Genomic DNA, 17,269 nt, shown 5'->3' with positions numbered 1-17,269 from the left:
AATTTATCATCTACAATTTCTCGGCTTCATGTTCACCACTTTTGGTGTCAATCTCATGAAAATCCTAGAAGGAGTATTTAAAAGTTTCCTGCATGCAACAGAAAGGCTTAAATATGCCTTTAAAATGAAAGTAAAGTTTGACGCGTTGCCATGGGAACAGCGTTTGAGATATCAAAAATCCCTCCGCAATTTATCATCTACAATGTCTCGGCATCATGTTGACCACTTCTGGTGTCAATCTCATGAAAATCCTAGAAGGAGTATTTAAAAGAACATTGCATGGAACTGTCAAAAAAAATCCAGCTTTGTGACTGACACACTTCCTGGCGCCTGGTGGTGGCGCTATACCCGGGAGTCACAATAGGCACATCGATGCGATCGGAATCTTCAGACGAACAAACACCCCGCGTGTCATCACAATAAGACATTTTTTGCCCTAGATATTAGACACTTCTGTTTCTCTGATTTCGCCACAACTTTGTCGCCTCGCCATGGCAGAACCGTTCGAGATATCAAAAATCCCTTCGCAATTTAGCAAGTCCAATGTCTCGACATCATGTTCACCACGTTTGGTGTCAATCGCATGAATCCCCTGGGAGGAGTATATAAAAGTTCAACGCATGCATTTTTTAAACAATCCAAAATAGCCGACTTCCTGTTGGGCGGAGCTTAAATGTTAGAGGGCGAAAGTTGTTCGGGTCGATGAGATCTATAAGCGTACCAAGTCTCGTACATGTGCGTACATTTTTGCCCGATCTGTGCATCAATGGTTTTTTTTGCATTACAGGGGGCGCTACAGAGCCCCTGTGCCACGCCCGTGTTCCAGCCTTTGGATTTCTGCGATGACGGACGACTCTGACGTCTGTGCCAATTTTCAAGAGTTTTCGAGTATGTTAAGGCCCCCAAAAAGTCCAAAAGTGTTAAAAAAAAAAAAAAAAAAAAAAAAAAAAAAAATAATAAAAATAAATATAGCTGCAAGCAGCAATGGCGGGCCCTCGCACGTTTTTTTACCGCTACACGGTGCGTCCGAGAAAACGATGCACAGTGGGCAAGGGCATCAAGTGGGTAAATATCATTGGGCTATTTAATGTTGTTACTGAGCCATTTGGGGACTGTAGGTAAAAGACACCCCACATTTTAAACAAACGGGGGCACTAGTGAGCCACTTAAGAGACACGCCTATGTCTGACCTTTTTGTCAACACTTAACAGCCGAAAACTCTGATGTGTGTGCCAACTTTAAAGTTCAACTAAGCACGCCAAGAGCCTTAAACATGCCTGAAATTAAAGTAAAGTTTGACACGTTGCCATGGGAACAGCGTTCGAGATGTCAAAAATTCCTTCCCAATTTATCATCTACAATGTCTCGGCATTATGTTGACCACTTTTGGTGTCAATCGCATGAATCCCATACGAGGAGTATTTAAAGGTTCACAGCATGTAACTGTCAGCCTTAAATATGCTGGAAAATGAAAGCAAAGTTTGACGCATTGCCATGGGAACAACGTTCGAGATATCAAAAATCCCTTCGCAATTTATCATCTACAATGTCTCGGCATCATGTTGACCACTTCTGGTGTCAATCGCATAAATATTCTAGAAGGAGTATTTACAAGAACATCGGCGTCAACTGAAATGCTTCAATATGCCTTTAAAATGAAAGTAAAGTTTGACGCGTTGCCATGGGAACAGCGTTCGAGATATCAAAAATCCCTTCGCAATTTATCATCTACAATCTCTCGGCTTCATGTTGACCACTTTTGGTGTCAATTGCATGATTTTTCTAGAAGGAGTATTTAAAAGAACATAGCATGGAACTGTCAAAAAAAATCCAGCTCTGTGACTGACGCACTTTCTGGCGCCTGGTGGTGGCGCTATACCCGGGAGTCACAATAGGCACATCGATGCGATCGGAATCTTCAGACGAACAAACACCCCGCATGGCATCACAATAAGATATTTTTTGCCTTAGACATTAGACACTTCCTGTTTCTCTGAATTCGCCATAAATTCGTCGCCTCGCCATGGCAGAACCGTTCGAGATATCAAAAATCCCTTCGCAATTTAGACAGTACAATGTCCCGGCATCATGATCACCACGTTTGGTGTCAATCCCATAAATCCACTAGGAGGAGTATTTAAAAGTTCAACGCATGCATTTTTTAAACAATCCAAAATAGCCTACTTCCTGTTGGGCGGAGCTTAAATGTTAGAGGGCGAAAGTTGTTCGGGTCGATGAGATCTATATGCGTACCAATTCTCGTACATGTGCGCTCATTTTAGTCCGATCTGTGCATCAAAGTTTTTTTTTGCATTACAGGGGGCGCTATAGAGCCCCCGTGCCACGCCCGTGTTCCAGCCTTTGGATTTCTGCGATGACGGACGACTCTGACGTCTGTGCCAATTTTCAAGAGTTTTCGAGTATGTTAAGGCCCCCAAAAAGTCCAAAAGTGTTAAAAAAAAAAAAAAAAAAAAAAAAAATAATAATAAAATATAGCTGCAAGCAGCAATGGCGGGCCCTCGCACGTTTTTTTACCGCTACACGAGGCGTCCGAGAAAACGATGCCCGGTGGGCAAGGGCATCAAGTGGGTAAACATAAGTGGGCTATTTAATGTTGTTACTGAGCCATTTGGGGACTGTAGGTAAAAGAAAAACCCCACATTTTAGACAAATGGGGGCGCTAGTGAGCCACTAAAGAGACACGCCTTTGCCTGACCTATTTGTCCACTCTGAACAGCCGACAACTCTGATGTGTGTGCCGACTTTTAGGTTAATCTAAGCACGCCAAGAGTCCTAAATATGCCTGAAATAAAAGTAAAGTTTGTGGCGTTGCCATGGGACCAGCGTTCAAGATATCAAAAATCCCTTCACAATTTATCATCTACAATGTCTCGGCATCATGTTGACCACTTTTGGTGTCAATTGCATGATTATTCTAGAAGGAGTATTTAAAAGAACATCGGCGTCAACTGAAAGGCTTAAATATGCCTTTAAAATGAAAGTAAAAAGTTTGACGCGTTGCCATGGGAACAGCGTTCGAGATATCAAAAATCCCTTCGCAATTTATCATCTACAATGTCTCAGCTTTATGTTGACCACTTTTGGTGTCAATTGCATGATTATTCTAGAAGGAGTATTTAAAAGAACATCGGCGTCAACTGAAAGGCTTAAATATGCCTTTAAAATGAAAGTAAAATTTGACGCGTTGTCATGGGAACAGCGTTCGAGATATCAAAAATCCCTTCACAATTTATCATCTACAATGTCTCGGCATCATGTAGACCCCTTTTGGTGTCAAAAGCATGAATATCCTAGAAGGAGTATTTAAAGGAACATCGGCGTCAACTGAAAGGCTTAAATATGCCTTAAAAATGAAAGTAAAGTTTGACACGTTGCCATGGGAACAGCGTTCGAGATATAAAAAATCCCTTCACAATTTATCATCTACAATGTCTCGACATCATGTTGACCACTTCTGGTGTCAATCTCATGAATATTCTAGAAGGAGTATTTAAAAGAACATCGGCGTCAACTTAAAGGCTTAAATAAGCCTTTAAAATGAAAGTAAAATTTGACGCGTTGCCATGGGAACAGCGTTTGAGATATCAAAAATCCCTTCGCAATTTATCATCTACTATGTCTCCGCATCATGTTGACCACTTCTGGTGTCAATCGCATGAATATTGTAGAAGGAGTATTTAAAAGAACATCGGCGTGAATTTAAAGGCTTAAATAAGCCTTTAAAATGAAAGTAAAGTTTGACGCGTTGCCATGGGAACAGCGTTTGAGATATCAAAAATCCCTTCACAATTTATCATCTACAATGTCTCAGCATTATGTTGACCACTTCTGGAGTCATTTACATTATTTCCCCAGGAGGAGTATTTAAAAGTTTACCACATGCAGCTGTAAGGTTTAAATATGCCTTAAAAATGAAAGTAAAGTTTGACAGGTTGCCATGGGAACAGCGTTCGAGATATCAAAAATCCCTTCGCAATTTATCATCTACAATGTCTTGGCATCATGTTGACCACTTTTGGTGTCAATCGCATAAACATTGTAGGAGGAGTATTTAAAAGAACATCGCATGGAACTGTCAAAAAAAATCCACCTTTGTGACTGACACACTTCCTGGCGCCTGGTGGTGGCGCTATACCCGGGAGTCACAATAGGCACATCGTTGCGATCGGAATCTTCAGACGAACAAACACCCCGCGTGTCATCACAATAAGACATCTTTTGCCTTTGATATTAGACACTTCCTGTTTCTCTGATGTCGCCATAAATTTGTCGCCTCGCCATGGCAGAACCGTTCGAGATATCAAAAATCCCTTCGCAATTTAGCAAGTCCAATGTCTCGGCATCATGATCACCACGTTTGGTGTCAATCGCATGAATCCCCTGGGAGGAGTATATAAAAGTTCAACGCATGCATTTTTTAAACAATCCAAAATAGCCGACTTCCTGTTGGGCGGAGCTTAAATATTAGAGGGCGAAAGTTGTTCGGGTCGATGAGTTCTATAAGCGTACCAAGTCTCGTACATGTGCGTACATTTTTGCCCGATCTGTGCATCAATGTATTTTTTTGCATTACAGGGGGCGCTACAGAGCTCCCTTGCCACGCCCGTGTTCCAGCCTTTGTCCGGCCCTGATGGCCGACGACTCTGACGTCTGTGCCAAGTTTGAAGAGTTTTCGAGAATGTTAAGGCACCCAAAGTGCCCAAAAGTGTTAAAAAAAAATAAAAAAAAAAAAAAAAACAATAATAATCCTAAGGAAAACAATAGGGCTTCGCACCATTCGGTGCAGGCCATTCTGGCCTGCTCCTCGGTGCTCGAGCCCTAATAAATCCCTTCGCAATTTATCATCTACAATGTCTCGACATCATGTACACCACTTCTGGTGTCAATCTCATGAATATTCTAGAAGGAGTATTTAAAAGAACATCGGCGTCAACTTAAAGGCTTAAATAAGCCTTTAAAATGAAAGTAAAGTTTGACGCGTTGCCATGGGAACAGCGTTTGAGATATCAAAAATCCCTTCGCAATTTATCATCTACAATGTCTCGGCATCATGTTGACCACTTCTGGTGTCAATCTCATGAATATTCTAGAAGGAGTATTTAAAAGAACATCGGCGTCAACTTAAAGGCTTAAATAAGCCTTTAAAATGAAAGTAAAGTTTGACGCGTTGCCATGGGAACAGCGTTTGAGATATCAAAAATCCCTTCGCAATTTATCATCTACAATGTCTCGGCATCATGTTGACCACTTCTGGCGTCAATCGCATGAATATTCTAGAAGGAGTATTTAAAAGAACATCGGCGTCAACTGTAAAGGCTTAAATATGCCTTTAAAATGAAAGTAAAATCTGACGCGTTGCCATGGGAACAGCGTTTGAGATATCAAAAATCCCTTCGCAATTTATCATCTACAATGTCTCAGCATTATGTTGACCACTTATGGAGTCAATCACATTATTTCCCCAGGAGGAGTATTTAAAAGTTTACCGCATGCAGCTGTAAGGTTTAAATATGCCTTAAAAATGAAAGTAAAGTTTGACAGGTTGCCATGGGAACAGCGTTCGAGATATCAAAAATCCCTTCGCAATTTATCATCTACAATGTCTTGGCATCATGTTGACCACTTTTGGTGTCAATCGCATAAACATTGTAGGAGGAGTATTTAAAAGAACATCGCATGGAACTGTCAAAAAAAATCAACCTTTGTGACTGACAGACTTCCTGGCGCCTGGTGGTGGCGCTATACCCGGGAGTCACAATAGGCACATCGTTGCGATCGGAATCTTCAGACGAACAAACACACCGCGTGTCATCACATTAAGAAATTTTTTGCCTTTGATATTAGACACTTCCTGTTTCTCTGATGTCGCCATAAATTTGTCGCCTCGCCATGGCAGAACCGTTCGAGATATCAAAAATCCCTTCGCAATTTAGCAAGTCCAATGTCTCGACATCATGTTCACCACGTTTGGTGTCAATCCCATGAATCCCCTGGGAGGAGTATATAAAAGTTCACTGCATGCATTTTTTAAACAATCCAAAATAGCCGACTTCCTGTTGGGCGGAGCTTAAATGTTAGAGGGCGAAAGTTGTTCGGGTCGATGAGATCTATAAGCGTACCAATTCTCGTACATGTGCGTGAATTTTTGCCCGATCTGTGCATCAATGTTTTTTTTTGCATTACAGGGGGCGCTACAGAGCCCCCGTGCCACGCCCGTGTTCCAGCCTTTGGATTTCTGCGATGACGGACGACTCTGACGTCTGTGCCAATTTTCAAGAGTTTTCGAGTATGTTAAGGCCCCCAAAAAGTCCAAAAGTGTTAAAAAAAAAAAAAAAAAAAAAAAAAAAAAAAAAAAAAAATAATAATAAATTCTAACAAAACCAATAGGGCTTCGCACCTTTCGGTGCAGGCCATTCTGGCCTGCTCCTCGGTGCTCGAGCCCTAATAAATCCGAGCAAAAACAATAGGGCTTCGCACCTACGGTGCAGGCCATTCTGGCCTGCTCCTCGGTGCTCGAGCCCTAATAAAAATAATAATTCTAGCAAAACCAATAGGGCTTCGCACCTTTCGGTGCAGGCCATTCTGGCCTGCTCCTCGGTGCTCGAGCCCTAATTAAAACTGCAAGCAGTGATGGAAGGGCCCTCGCACGCATGTGCACCGCCACTCTATGGCCTTAGTAAAGCAATGAACCAGGGGGATTGAAATTTCAGTGGGTAAATATAAGCGGATATTCAAAGGAACTTTGAAGTGCCACACCTCCTTTGTGCAGCAGGTGGTGCTATTATTGTATTTGATTGTTGTAACATTGATGTGTTGAGGCCAGGACCCTTGTCAAACGTATGATGTCTGTGACAGGTCGGACATTGCATGCCTGAGTTACAACAGCTTTCTCATGGAGAAACATCACTCTTTGCGAGGCTGCCACGGACACGCCCTTCAACGAAAAGTCAAGATCTTCGCAATTTATCATCGCAAAGGGCTTAAGATCAGTCTCACCTGATATGATAATGATTTGATTAAATCTCTGAGAACAGTGAATCACAGCGTAAAACAAGGCATTTACTGCTACCTCTAGGTGGCGCTAGGACTGAAGCTGAATATTGGCATTGAAATGTGTTCAGGCCAAGACTCTTATCAAACATGTGAAGTGTGGGGCAGATTGGACATTGTATGTCTTAGTTATAACAACTTCCGGTTTCATGGCGAAAACGCTGAACTTTGTCAGGCCGCCACGGACACACCTTCCAACGAAAAGTCAAAAGCTCCGCAATTTAACATCGCAAAGGCCTTTAGATGAGATTGACCAAATATGATGACGATCTGACAAAATCTCTAGGAGGAGTTCGTTAAAGTACGAAGCCTGGAAATGACAAAATTTGCACAGAAATCACAGCAAAAATTAAAAATGGCTGACTTCCTGTGAGGTTTAGAGCTTCGCTCCAAGAGACTTTTTTGTAGGTCTTGGGGTGATATATGACCCTACCAAATTTCGTTTCTGTAGGATTTTCGTAGCGGCGGGGCTGTTCTCTTGAAATTTTGCAGGTGGCGCTATCGAGCCATTTCTGCACGCCCACTTTTGGCGCCTATGCCACATGTAAATTTTTGCCACTTCTGACGTGTGTGCAACGTTTTATGACTTTTTGAGCTTGTTTAGCCTGTCAAAATGCGATTCAATTAGCGATACTTTGCCAGGCCGCCACGGACACGCCCTTTAATGAAAAGTCAAGGTCGTTGCTTTTTATCATCACAAAAGGTCTTGAGATTACACTGGTGAAATATGATGTTGATATGGTTAAATACCTAAGAGCAGTAAGTCACAGCGTCAAACATGGTATTTCCTGCTGCCTCTAGGTGGCGCTATGAGTGTTACTGAATTATGCCATGTTGATGTGTTCAGGCCTGGACCCTTATCAAACGTGTGAAGTCAGGGGCAGATCGGACAATGTATGCCTGAATTACATCAGCTTCCTGTTTCATGGCGAAACATTACACTTTGCCAGGCCGCCACGGACACGCCCTCCAATGAAAAGTCAAAAGCTCCGCAATTTAGCATCGCAAAGGCCTTTAGATGATACTGACCAAATATGATGATGATCGGATTAAATCTCTAGGAGGAGTTCGTTAAAGTACGACGCTTGGAAATGTCAAAAAATGACAGAGAAAATTCAAAATGGCTGACTTCCTGTGGGGTTTAGAGCTTAGCTCCAAGAGACTTTTTTGTAGGTCTTGGAGTAATAGATGATCCTACCAAATTTCGTATCTGTAAGTTTTTCGTAGTGGGGGGGCTGTTCTCTTGAAATTTTGCAGGTGGCGCTATCGAGCCATTTTTACACGCCCACTTCTGACGCCTATACTACATGTAAATTTTCGCCACTTCTGACGCGTGTGCAAATTTTCATGAGTTTTCGGGTATGTTTAGGCCCTCAAAAATGCGATCCATTTCGGAGAAGAAGAAGAAGAAGAAGAAGAAGAAGAAGAAGAAGAATAATAATAAACGGAGCAAAAACAATAGGGTCCTCACACCCTGGTGTGCTCGGGCCCTAATAATAAACGAAGCAAAAACAATAGGGCTTTGCACCCACGGTGCAGGCCATTCTGGCCTGCTCCTCGGTGCTCGGGCCCTAATAATAAACGGAGCAAAAACAATAGGGTCCTCACACCCTGGTGTGCTCGGGCCCTAATAAAACTCATTTGCTATTAGAGAGCACTTATTTGAGCTGTTGATTTTTTTTTATTTGCACTGTTGGTACAAAACCTGTCAATTTAACCGAGTGCTTGTACAGATGATTCTCTCTTTTGGAAACATTTTTATTTTGCATTTTTGCACCGTAAAATGATTCTTATTGTTATTAACTTTTATTTATAGGTTCCAACATGATTCATCTGTGATTCATTTTTACCATCACAAAAACCTGAAATTTTAACAGTCGTGTGTAGACTTTTTATATCCACTGTAAAAGCTATAATCTTATGTTTCAGAGTTTTTTTATATACCTGTCAGCAGGATGTGTATCTTTACTCTTAAAATTCACTGGTGGATCCATTGACACGTCAGTCTTCATAGACACACAGCTGGGCTCTGGATCTGATCTCTTCTGATGAACTGAACTATAACACACAACACATTTAAAAATTTAATTACATTATTCAAATTTTTTTAAGAAGACCATGAAGAACTTTTTTTAAATTATAATATTTTTATAATATAATAACAAATAAATATAAAACTCATTTGCTATTAGAGAGCACTTATTTGAGCTGTTGATTTTTTTTTATTTGCACTGTTGGTACAAAAACTGTCAATTTAACCGAGTGCTTGTACAGATGATTCTCTCTTTTAGAAACATTTTTATTTTGCATTTTTTCACCGTAAAATGATTCTTATTGTTATTAACCTTCATTTATAGGTTCCAACATGATTCATCTTGGATTCATTTTTACCATCACAAAAACCTGGAATTTTAACAGTCGTCTGTAGACTTTTTATATCCACTGTAACAGCTATAATCTTATGTTTCAGAGTTTTTTATATACCTGTCAGCAGGTTGTGTATCTTTACTCTTAAAATTCACTGGTGGATCCATTGACAGGTCAGTCTTCATAGACACACAGCTGGGCTCTGGATCTGATCTCTTCTGATGAACTGAACTATAACACACAACACATTTAATACTTTAAATTACATTATTCTAAAAATGTTAAGAAGACCATGATGAAAATTGTATTTAATTATAATATTTTTTATAATATAATAACAAATAAATATAAAACTCATTTGCTATTAGAAAGCACTTATTTGAGCTGTTGATTTTTTTTATTTGCGCTGTTGGTACAAAAACTGTCAATTTAACCGAGTGCTTGTACAGACGATTCTCTCTTTTAGAAACATTTTTATTTTGCATTTTTTCACCGTAAAATGATTCTTATTGTTATTAACTTTCATTTATAGGTTCCAACATGATTCATCTTGGATTCATTTTTACCATCACAAAAACCTGGAATTTTAACAGTCGTCTGTAGACTTTTTATATCCACTGTAAAAGCTATAATCTTATGTTTCAGAGTTTTATATATACCTGTCAGCAGGTTGTGTATCTTCACTCTTAAAATGCACTGGTGGATCCATTGACAGGTCAGTCTTCATAGACACACAGCTGGGCTCTGGATCTGATCTCTTTTGATGAACTGAACTATAACACACAACACATTTAATACTTTAAATTACATTATTCAAATTTTTTTAAGAAGACCATGAAGAACTTTTTTTTTTAATTATAATATTTTTATAATATAATACCAAATAAATATAAAACTCATTTGCTATTAGAAAGCACTTATTTGAGCTGTTGATTTTTTTTTATTTGCACTGTTGGTACAAAAACTGTCAATTTAACCGAGTGCTTGTACAGATGATTCTCTCTTTTGGAAACATTTTTATTTTGCATTTTTGCACCGTAAAATGATTCTTATTGTTATTAACCTTCATTTATAGGTTCCAACATGATTCATCTTGGATTCCAACATGATTCATCTTGGATCCTTTGTTTTATCGGCACGTCTAACAGAAGTGCGGGTCCAGTCAACCATAATTGCCCTTGCTTATAAACTGCAGGGCACCCCATATACATTTAATTTGAGAACACACTCCACTAGAAGTGTTGCCTCACCTTGGGCACTTGCTCGTGGTTCCTCGCTGACAGACATCTGAGCTGCTGGTTGAGTGATACCTCATACGTTTATTCGATTTTACAGGGTTTGTATTGAGCCGGTCTCCTCTCGTGTTCTCTTCTCATCTGGGGGAACACTGAGCACCAACTTGTGTGTCGGCTTGCAGCCTCCTACTGACGCTACACCATAGTACCAGCAGGGAAGGCCATACGGTCAAAAATGAGTAAAGGTTTGATTTGACCCTCCTCCGTTGCCTTGGCAGCTGATGTTGCGGAGCATCAGCTGTCAGCCTCTCACTAGCTGCATCCTAGCGAACCTACGTGTAAAGCCCTGGATACACTGCACGATTATTGGCTGTCCCAGGTGAAAGATTGCCATCGTGAAACAATGGTTCTTCATCTGTGGTCCTATTTCATACAATGAGAGAGGTTCAACGACGGCTGTTTTCCCGGTCTTGCGTCCAAAGATAGCCTACGATAGTTTTATGACAATGTCTGAAATTCGGCATGATCACCGCACAGTGTGTTTGCTGCTACGACCTGCGCGCCGGTATTTGTTTACCACGAGCGCATGCTGGTGACGTTGCGCAACGTGTGACGCTGCCGCCGAAGCTTCCATGTCATCATCGAACAGTCTACATGCTTGTCATATCCGAGTTTAAACAATACATGTCGCACAGGGTGATAAGGTAATGATCTTATAGGAGGGCAAAAATCGTGCAGTGTATTCCGGGCTTTAGGCCCCCTTACACGGGGTTCCTTTTTGAGTATTTTCCATGGGGTTAATCCTACCAGCCCACGTTTTCCGTCCAGCAGAGCCCGATCTGCTCCACAGTTATAACTGTTTATTATATCAACTAGGGCTGCACGATAAATCGCATGCGATACCACGTGCATCACGTCAGTAATGCCGGTTCCTTGATTAATATTAAATCGCCAACAGCTGCTTTTAGATGGTGCAACATTAACTGCACAGAGCCATAGTTCCCGGACAAGCTGGGCCATATCACATACATATCGCAGGCGATACATCCGCGATAATTAATGCGAAATTGCCCCGATTGTCAGTGAACTACGGCTCTGTGTAGTTAAAGCAGCTCCATCTGAAAACAGCTGATGGCAATTTAATACTAATCAAGGAACCGGCATTACTGACGAGATGCGCGTGACAGACACATGCGATTTATCGTGCAGCCCTAATATCAACCACGGTTGATTATCTACCACCGTTAACCCTGCCCGGGGGGTGGCTTCCACAGCATTCCTACTTCACTCAGGTAGGTCGCCTCCCAGTCGCTGTCACTATTGTGGTAAAGGAACAGGTAGTGATCGGCCTTCTGCCTTAAAACCTAATTGTCCGTCTATTTGTCTACATATTTTAATTTGTCTACAATTGCACAATTATGGCGATATCTAGATAAATGTCAATATCTTGAGTCATCTCGTCAACAAAGAGAAAACATTCCTGGAGGAGTTTCTAACTCGAAGTCATATTTTCGCTATCCACTGGGTGGCGATCTTACCCAACTTAAACACTGACACATTCACTCAACACTAAAAAGACCGTTGTGTAAGTTTTGATCGTGGCTCGGAATCTTATCTCCTGAAAATTTGATAACTGATAAGAGAACAAATGAAGGTAGGATGAAACAGTTTTTTGTTGTTGTTGTTTGAAAGCGGATGGTCTGTTCTTTCATTTGATATTTTATGTTTATTTAAAGAAGAAAATTTTTCTGTAAGGCATTAAACTAAAACTCGGTGGCAACTTAAAAAAAAACCGCTGATGGGGAAAGAGTTAAGCATGCTTCCAAGCATATTTGATCATCACTTTAACAGTTACACGATATAAATGTTTATGTATAAATTAGATGAATGTTGATTTATAAAAATAAACACCACAGTCTTAAATCATATTTTCATTGTGTCTTTGCTGCGTCTGTGTTGGTTGGGAACTGCGCTCTGTTTCAGTCACACTTGATTTTGAGGAACTACTTTGTTTGGCGGAAGAGTAATATTTGTACTAATATGATTACAACTTATTTGTGTTTAATTTTATGAAACCCTGCTATGCATATGAAGTAACTCATAAGCCCCACGAAGCAGTGGGGTTACAGTGCATTTTATAACAGCTAAGGGGGTTTAAGGCACTCCGCTTCGCGTCGTGCCTAACAACGCCCCTTAGCTGTTATAAAATGCACTGGTAACCCACTGCTTCTTGGGGCTTATTGCTTTATTTTATAACACTTATGCCTACAACATATGATAGGTTTATTAATAGTTTGTTAATTTACAGCTTTACTTTTAACACAGTCCTTTAATGGAACCTTTAATATCTATCTAAAACAAAACACTTTTGACTCCTGCACTAAGGGTTAAAAAACCATTCCCATCATGTTAATCTACTTATGACAAATAAAAAAATAGATTCTGTTTGCTGTAAGTAGTTGTAGCGACCCACCATCTGTCAAAATATGATTTATGACCCCCTGCCAATCACATTTTGACAGGTAGTTCCCAACCAGGCTGTACAGTTTTGAGTGACTTTTTATGGGTTTTTAGACAGCGGTCCGGAGCTGTGCGTGTTTTACGACGTGTCAATCAGCGCATTGTTTTTCCTGTGTGTGTTTTTTGTCACGCGAATGTTTGTCATATTTATTGATGTGAAAAAAGTTTGTTGTTTTGGCTGTCCAGTTTCTGGACTGTCAGTTTTTATGAGCAGTGTCTCTCTCTCTCTCTCTCTCTCTCTCTCTCTCTCTCTCTCTCTCTCTCCATTCTCAAACCCTCAGCCCCCAGCACGTCTCACAGCGGGGGCTGGTGTTCAGCGGTCCTGTCTGTTTCTTTAGACGAAAACCTGTTTATTTTAAACTAAATAAAATTTTAACCGGTTCACGAGATCCGAGAATCTTTTAACGCCCCGATCTCTGTTCACGCTCATTAAAGCTCGCTCACCGGCGGTGCCAGAGAACGCGCCGGGTGCACGTTCATATCTGCCATTAAGAAACTTTTAAACAATTAAAGATATTTTCATCTCATCTTCTGGGTTTCTTTTTAATTAATGGCTCCTTAAAACCATCTGTGAATATGTGTATATTATACAACGAATCTTATATTGTCTGCTCTGACAAAAATAAAGTATTATTTTAGAAATTAGGTGAAGTGGCAGCGTGTATTTTATGACAAATGCAGCTTGATATAAACCTTTGTTTTTTAAATCAAAAGTTTCTTATAGACAATCAAGATTAAAATATTTTATATGTATCTGGTTAATCCTAAATTTGATATTATCTATAGAACTATAGGCTATAGTTTATGATCAAACACAAACTTTCAGATGCTGCTCTTATGACCGAGTGTGTGTGTGTCTGTATGTGTGTGTGAGAGAATTCAGTCGCGCATCTCACAGTGGGGGTGGATTGTGAACTAGTAAGTTAGAGACTTTTAAAACCGTGGTGGTAAATGTAATACGGTCCACTCTGACAAAAATAAAACTTTTGCTTGTAACATCACAAATGTATTTAATGCAGGGGTGCAAACTCATCAGGGGTGAAAAAGGTGACGAAGACACAAGTGTTCATATATATATATATATATATATATATATATATATATATATATATATATATATATATATATATATATATATATATATATATATATATATATATATATATATATATATATATATATATATATATATATATATACCGTGATGCACCGATGTATCGGCCGCCGATATTTATCGGCCGATTTTTGATGAATTTGAAACCATCGGCATATCGGCAATTGCACGAGAAAGGCAGATACAGATTATTTATTAATTAACTGCATAAAGAAATCCATTATATGCAGGGTCCGAAATTAACACCCGCCAAGCGCCAAATGCGGGTAGATTTTCCGTTTGGCGACTAAATTCAAAAGGTCATACCAAAATATTAATGCAATATAATGTGTTTGCCAGTAACTAATCTGGGGACGAGGTGAGCTAGCCACAGAAAGTCTTTACCCTCCAAGTCTCGCACTAGAGACGGTCTGTTGCTAGCTAGTACTGCAGGTAACTTGCGGTCTGCAGCTATCTGCTGCATATTAGCTATCAAAATGCATCCCCGCCCTGCCCGTCGGGCTATCTTGACTTATAGGGAGGAAAAATATATTTAAATGCTTATGCATTCGTTCACAGATTTGGATGTGTAATAATGGTGTATGAAATTCAGGCATTGGGTAAATTACGTTTGAGCGCGCTTGAGTTTTACTTTCACTTTCGCGCGAAAAGGCACAGTACAGTAAGCAATCCGTCATGATTTGTCATGGATTTGTTGGGCAAATCCTCCAACTTCGTCCTGTCAGTCATTACTATCCTCACGTAAGAAAATTAAATCTCTCGCAGCAAGCTTTAAAGTACAGATTGTACGGGCAGTGAAGAGAGTGACTCTGTGCACAATCGCTCTTAAAGCGACAGTAACCCCTGTTTTTCTGATCGAAAAAATGATCCGATCTGTAACTAGATGATCCAAACTGTGAGTTTTGTGACCCACTAAACCACTTTTAAATGGTGAGTATATCTGATGTGGGGATGAGCAGGAAAAGTTGGTTTACATGGAAATTCGGTCTTTTTGTTTGTTAAAAAAACAACAGCATCAAAACAACAACAAGAATAGCAGATTAAACATTGTGGTTAGAGGCCCTATTGGCTTTGTATTGGCAAAATTTGGCCTGTGGTAAAACTAATTGAATAAGCCTGTGCTATGCCCACAAAGTCAAGTGGCATTTTCTTATCTGTGCCTTCAGTTAATATTTCAGATTCAGAATCTGATGTATAGATATTTCACTTCGGTTAGAAGAAAAATTTGTACTGATGATTGATATGTACTGAAAATTGATATGTGTTATTTGTGTTTTGATAGATATTTTGTCTTAATACTCTACATTAAAAATAATGTATTTTTTATTCGGGCTACTTGCATTCATTTCGGGCTACCAAAAACTGAAGAGTTACTGCCCGAAGGGCTACCAGGGATTTTTTTGTGAGCCCCGCAATGAATACAGCAAATGAAATCAATGTACATGTGACAAAAAAGGCTGTTTATTTTTCTGGCTGGTAAAAAATATGCTTGGCTGGTGGATTTTTTCATCTACCAGTCCCCGTGGCAGGTGAGCCAAAAAGTTAATTTCGGAACCTGATTATATGTAAAAAATGAATTAATGTTGTTAATAAAATAAATGATGAATAGCAAAAACCACCTTTGAAGGTTGTCATGCTTTCTTCTTATATTTGTTTTAGCTTAATTTGTGCCTCTCTTATTATGTTGTTCAGTTGAATGTTAATAATTTGATCAAATCCATGTTCAGTAAAAATAATTTGATGCAGAAATAAACTAGCTAATAGAACAACTGTATTGTACAAGTGTTTAATATCGGTATCGGCCAGAAGTTGTCTGTTTAAATCGGTATCGGCCCCCAAAAATCCTATCGGTGCATCCCTATATATATATATATATATATATATATATGAAGAGTTTGGTTCCAAAACGCAATAAACGCCATATATATGAAGAGTTTGGTTCCAAAACGCAATAAACGCCATTTTTGAAAAAAATTAGTTACTGCCAGAATCAGTCTTATATCAGGTCAGTACTAAAAAGTAAATTCTTAATTTTATGCAAAATCCAATATCCGCCGTGTTATTCTGTCATCTTTTCTCCCTTTTTTCCCAAAATGCAATAAACGCCACTCCCTCTTTTCTACAGAATGACATAAATCCACTCCACAGATTACAGGCAGCGCACCATTCACGCAATGTAAACAAACAATGGCCGCACGCTGAGTACACGGAATCCTAGTTTTCCTCATCTACTTCGTACTTCGTGATCAACAAACAAACAAAAACAAAAGAATACTTTAATAGCATTGATAAACCTGTGATGGTTTTCTGTGACGGGAAAGAAACGTAAGCCATCAACATCTAATAATTTACGCGAAGACTGGTGCTTATCTCCCGACAGCATCAAGTTTCTCATGCTAACACAATAACCCCAGGGTCTTTCCATAATTTTACTCAAAGTCAACGAAAATCGAGCAGGACCAAAACATTTTACAGCTGATCGCTGTGAAAAACGTTAAGCGAAGACGTCAAGTATAACCGCAGCAATGACAGTGTTCTTAATATCACAAAGTAAGTGTTTTGATTAATGACATTAATGTTTATGTTTAATTAGTGTGTACAACTAGTCAACTAAATGAATACAACATGGCAAAGATGAATGCACATTTATATAGGCTATTGATTCAATAGATATAGCATTTTGAATAAAAAACTTGTCATGGATTTATTGCATTTTGTGGAAAAAATAATTTGTTTTTATAATAAATCTTTGAAAAGTTGTGGATTTGAATTTTTTATGTTTTTATAACCTAAAGATGCTATGTGAAAGTTTGTAACAGAAAATAGTGGTTTTCATCTTGTCACTTTCTTGGTATAGAAAACACGTTTTTACTGAAATTTGTCAAAATGGATTTATTGCGTTTTGGAAACAAACTCTTCATATATATATATATATATGAACATACATGTATGTATGACATAC

At 39.3% G+C, this 17,269-nt stretch overlaps 1 protein-coding gene across 4 annotated transcripts in view; it reads right to left on the bottom strand.

The window, feature by feature from the left end:
- LOC135771790 (uncharacterized) overlaps positions 1 to 17,269 on the bottom strand; it is a 407,895-nt gene that overhangs the window by 206,530 nt on the left and 184,096 nt on the right. For 3 of the 4 annotated variants that reach the window (XM_065282140.1, XM_065282142.1, XM_065282143.2), the window contains 3 exons: positions 10,098 to 10,211; positions 9,556 to 9,669; positions 9,016 to 9,129 (listed from right to left, as the gene is read on the bottom strand). In XM_065282140.1, coding sequence (XP_065138212.1) covers positions 9,016 to 9,129; positions 9,556 to 9,669; positions 10,098 to 10,211 — 342 coding nt within the window. The remainder of the gene's footprint in view (positions 1 to 9,015; positions 9,130 to 9,555; positions 9,670 to 10,097; positions 10,212 to 17,269) is intronic. The other variant, XM_065282141.1, reaches the window with a different exon arrangement.

This window comes from Paramisgurnus dabryanus, chromosome 8 (genome assembly GCF_030506205.2).
Source record: "Paramisgurnus dabryanus chromosome 8, PD_genome_1.1, whole genome shotgun sequence".
NCBI classification, from domain to species: domain Eukaryota; kingdom Metazoa; phylum Chordata; class Actinopteri; order Cypriniformes; family Cobitidae; genus Paramisgurnus; species Paramisgurnus dabryanus.
Note: the sequence above shows the minus strand (reverse complement) of the source record. Positions and strands in the feature narration are given on the sequence as shown.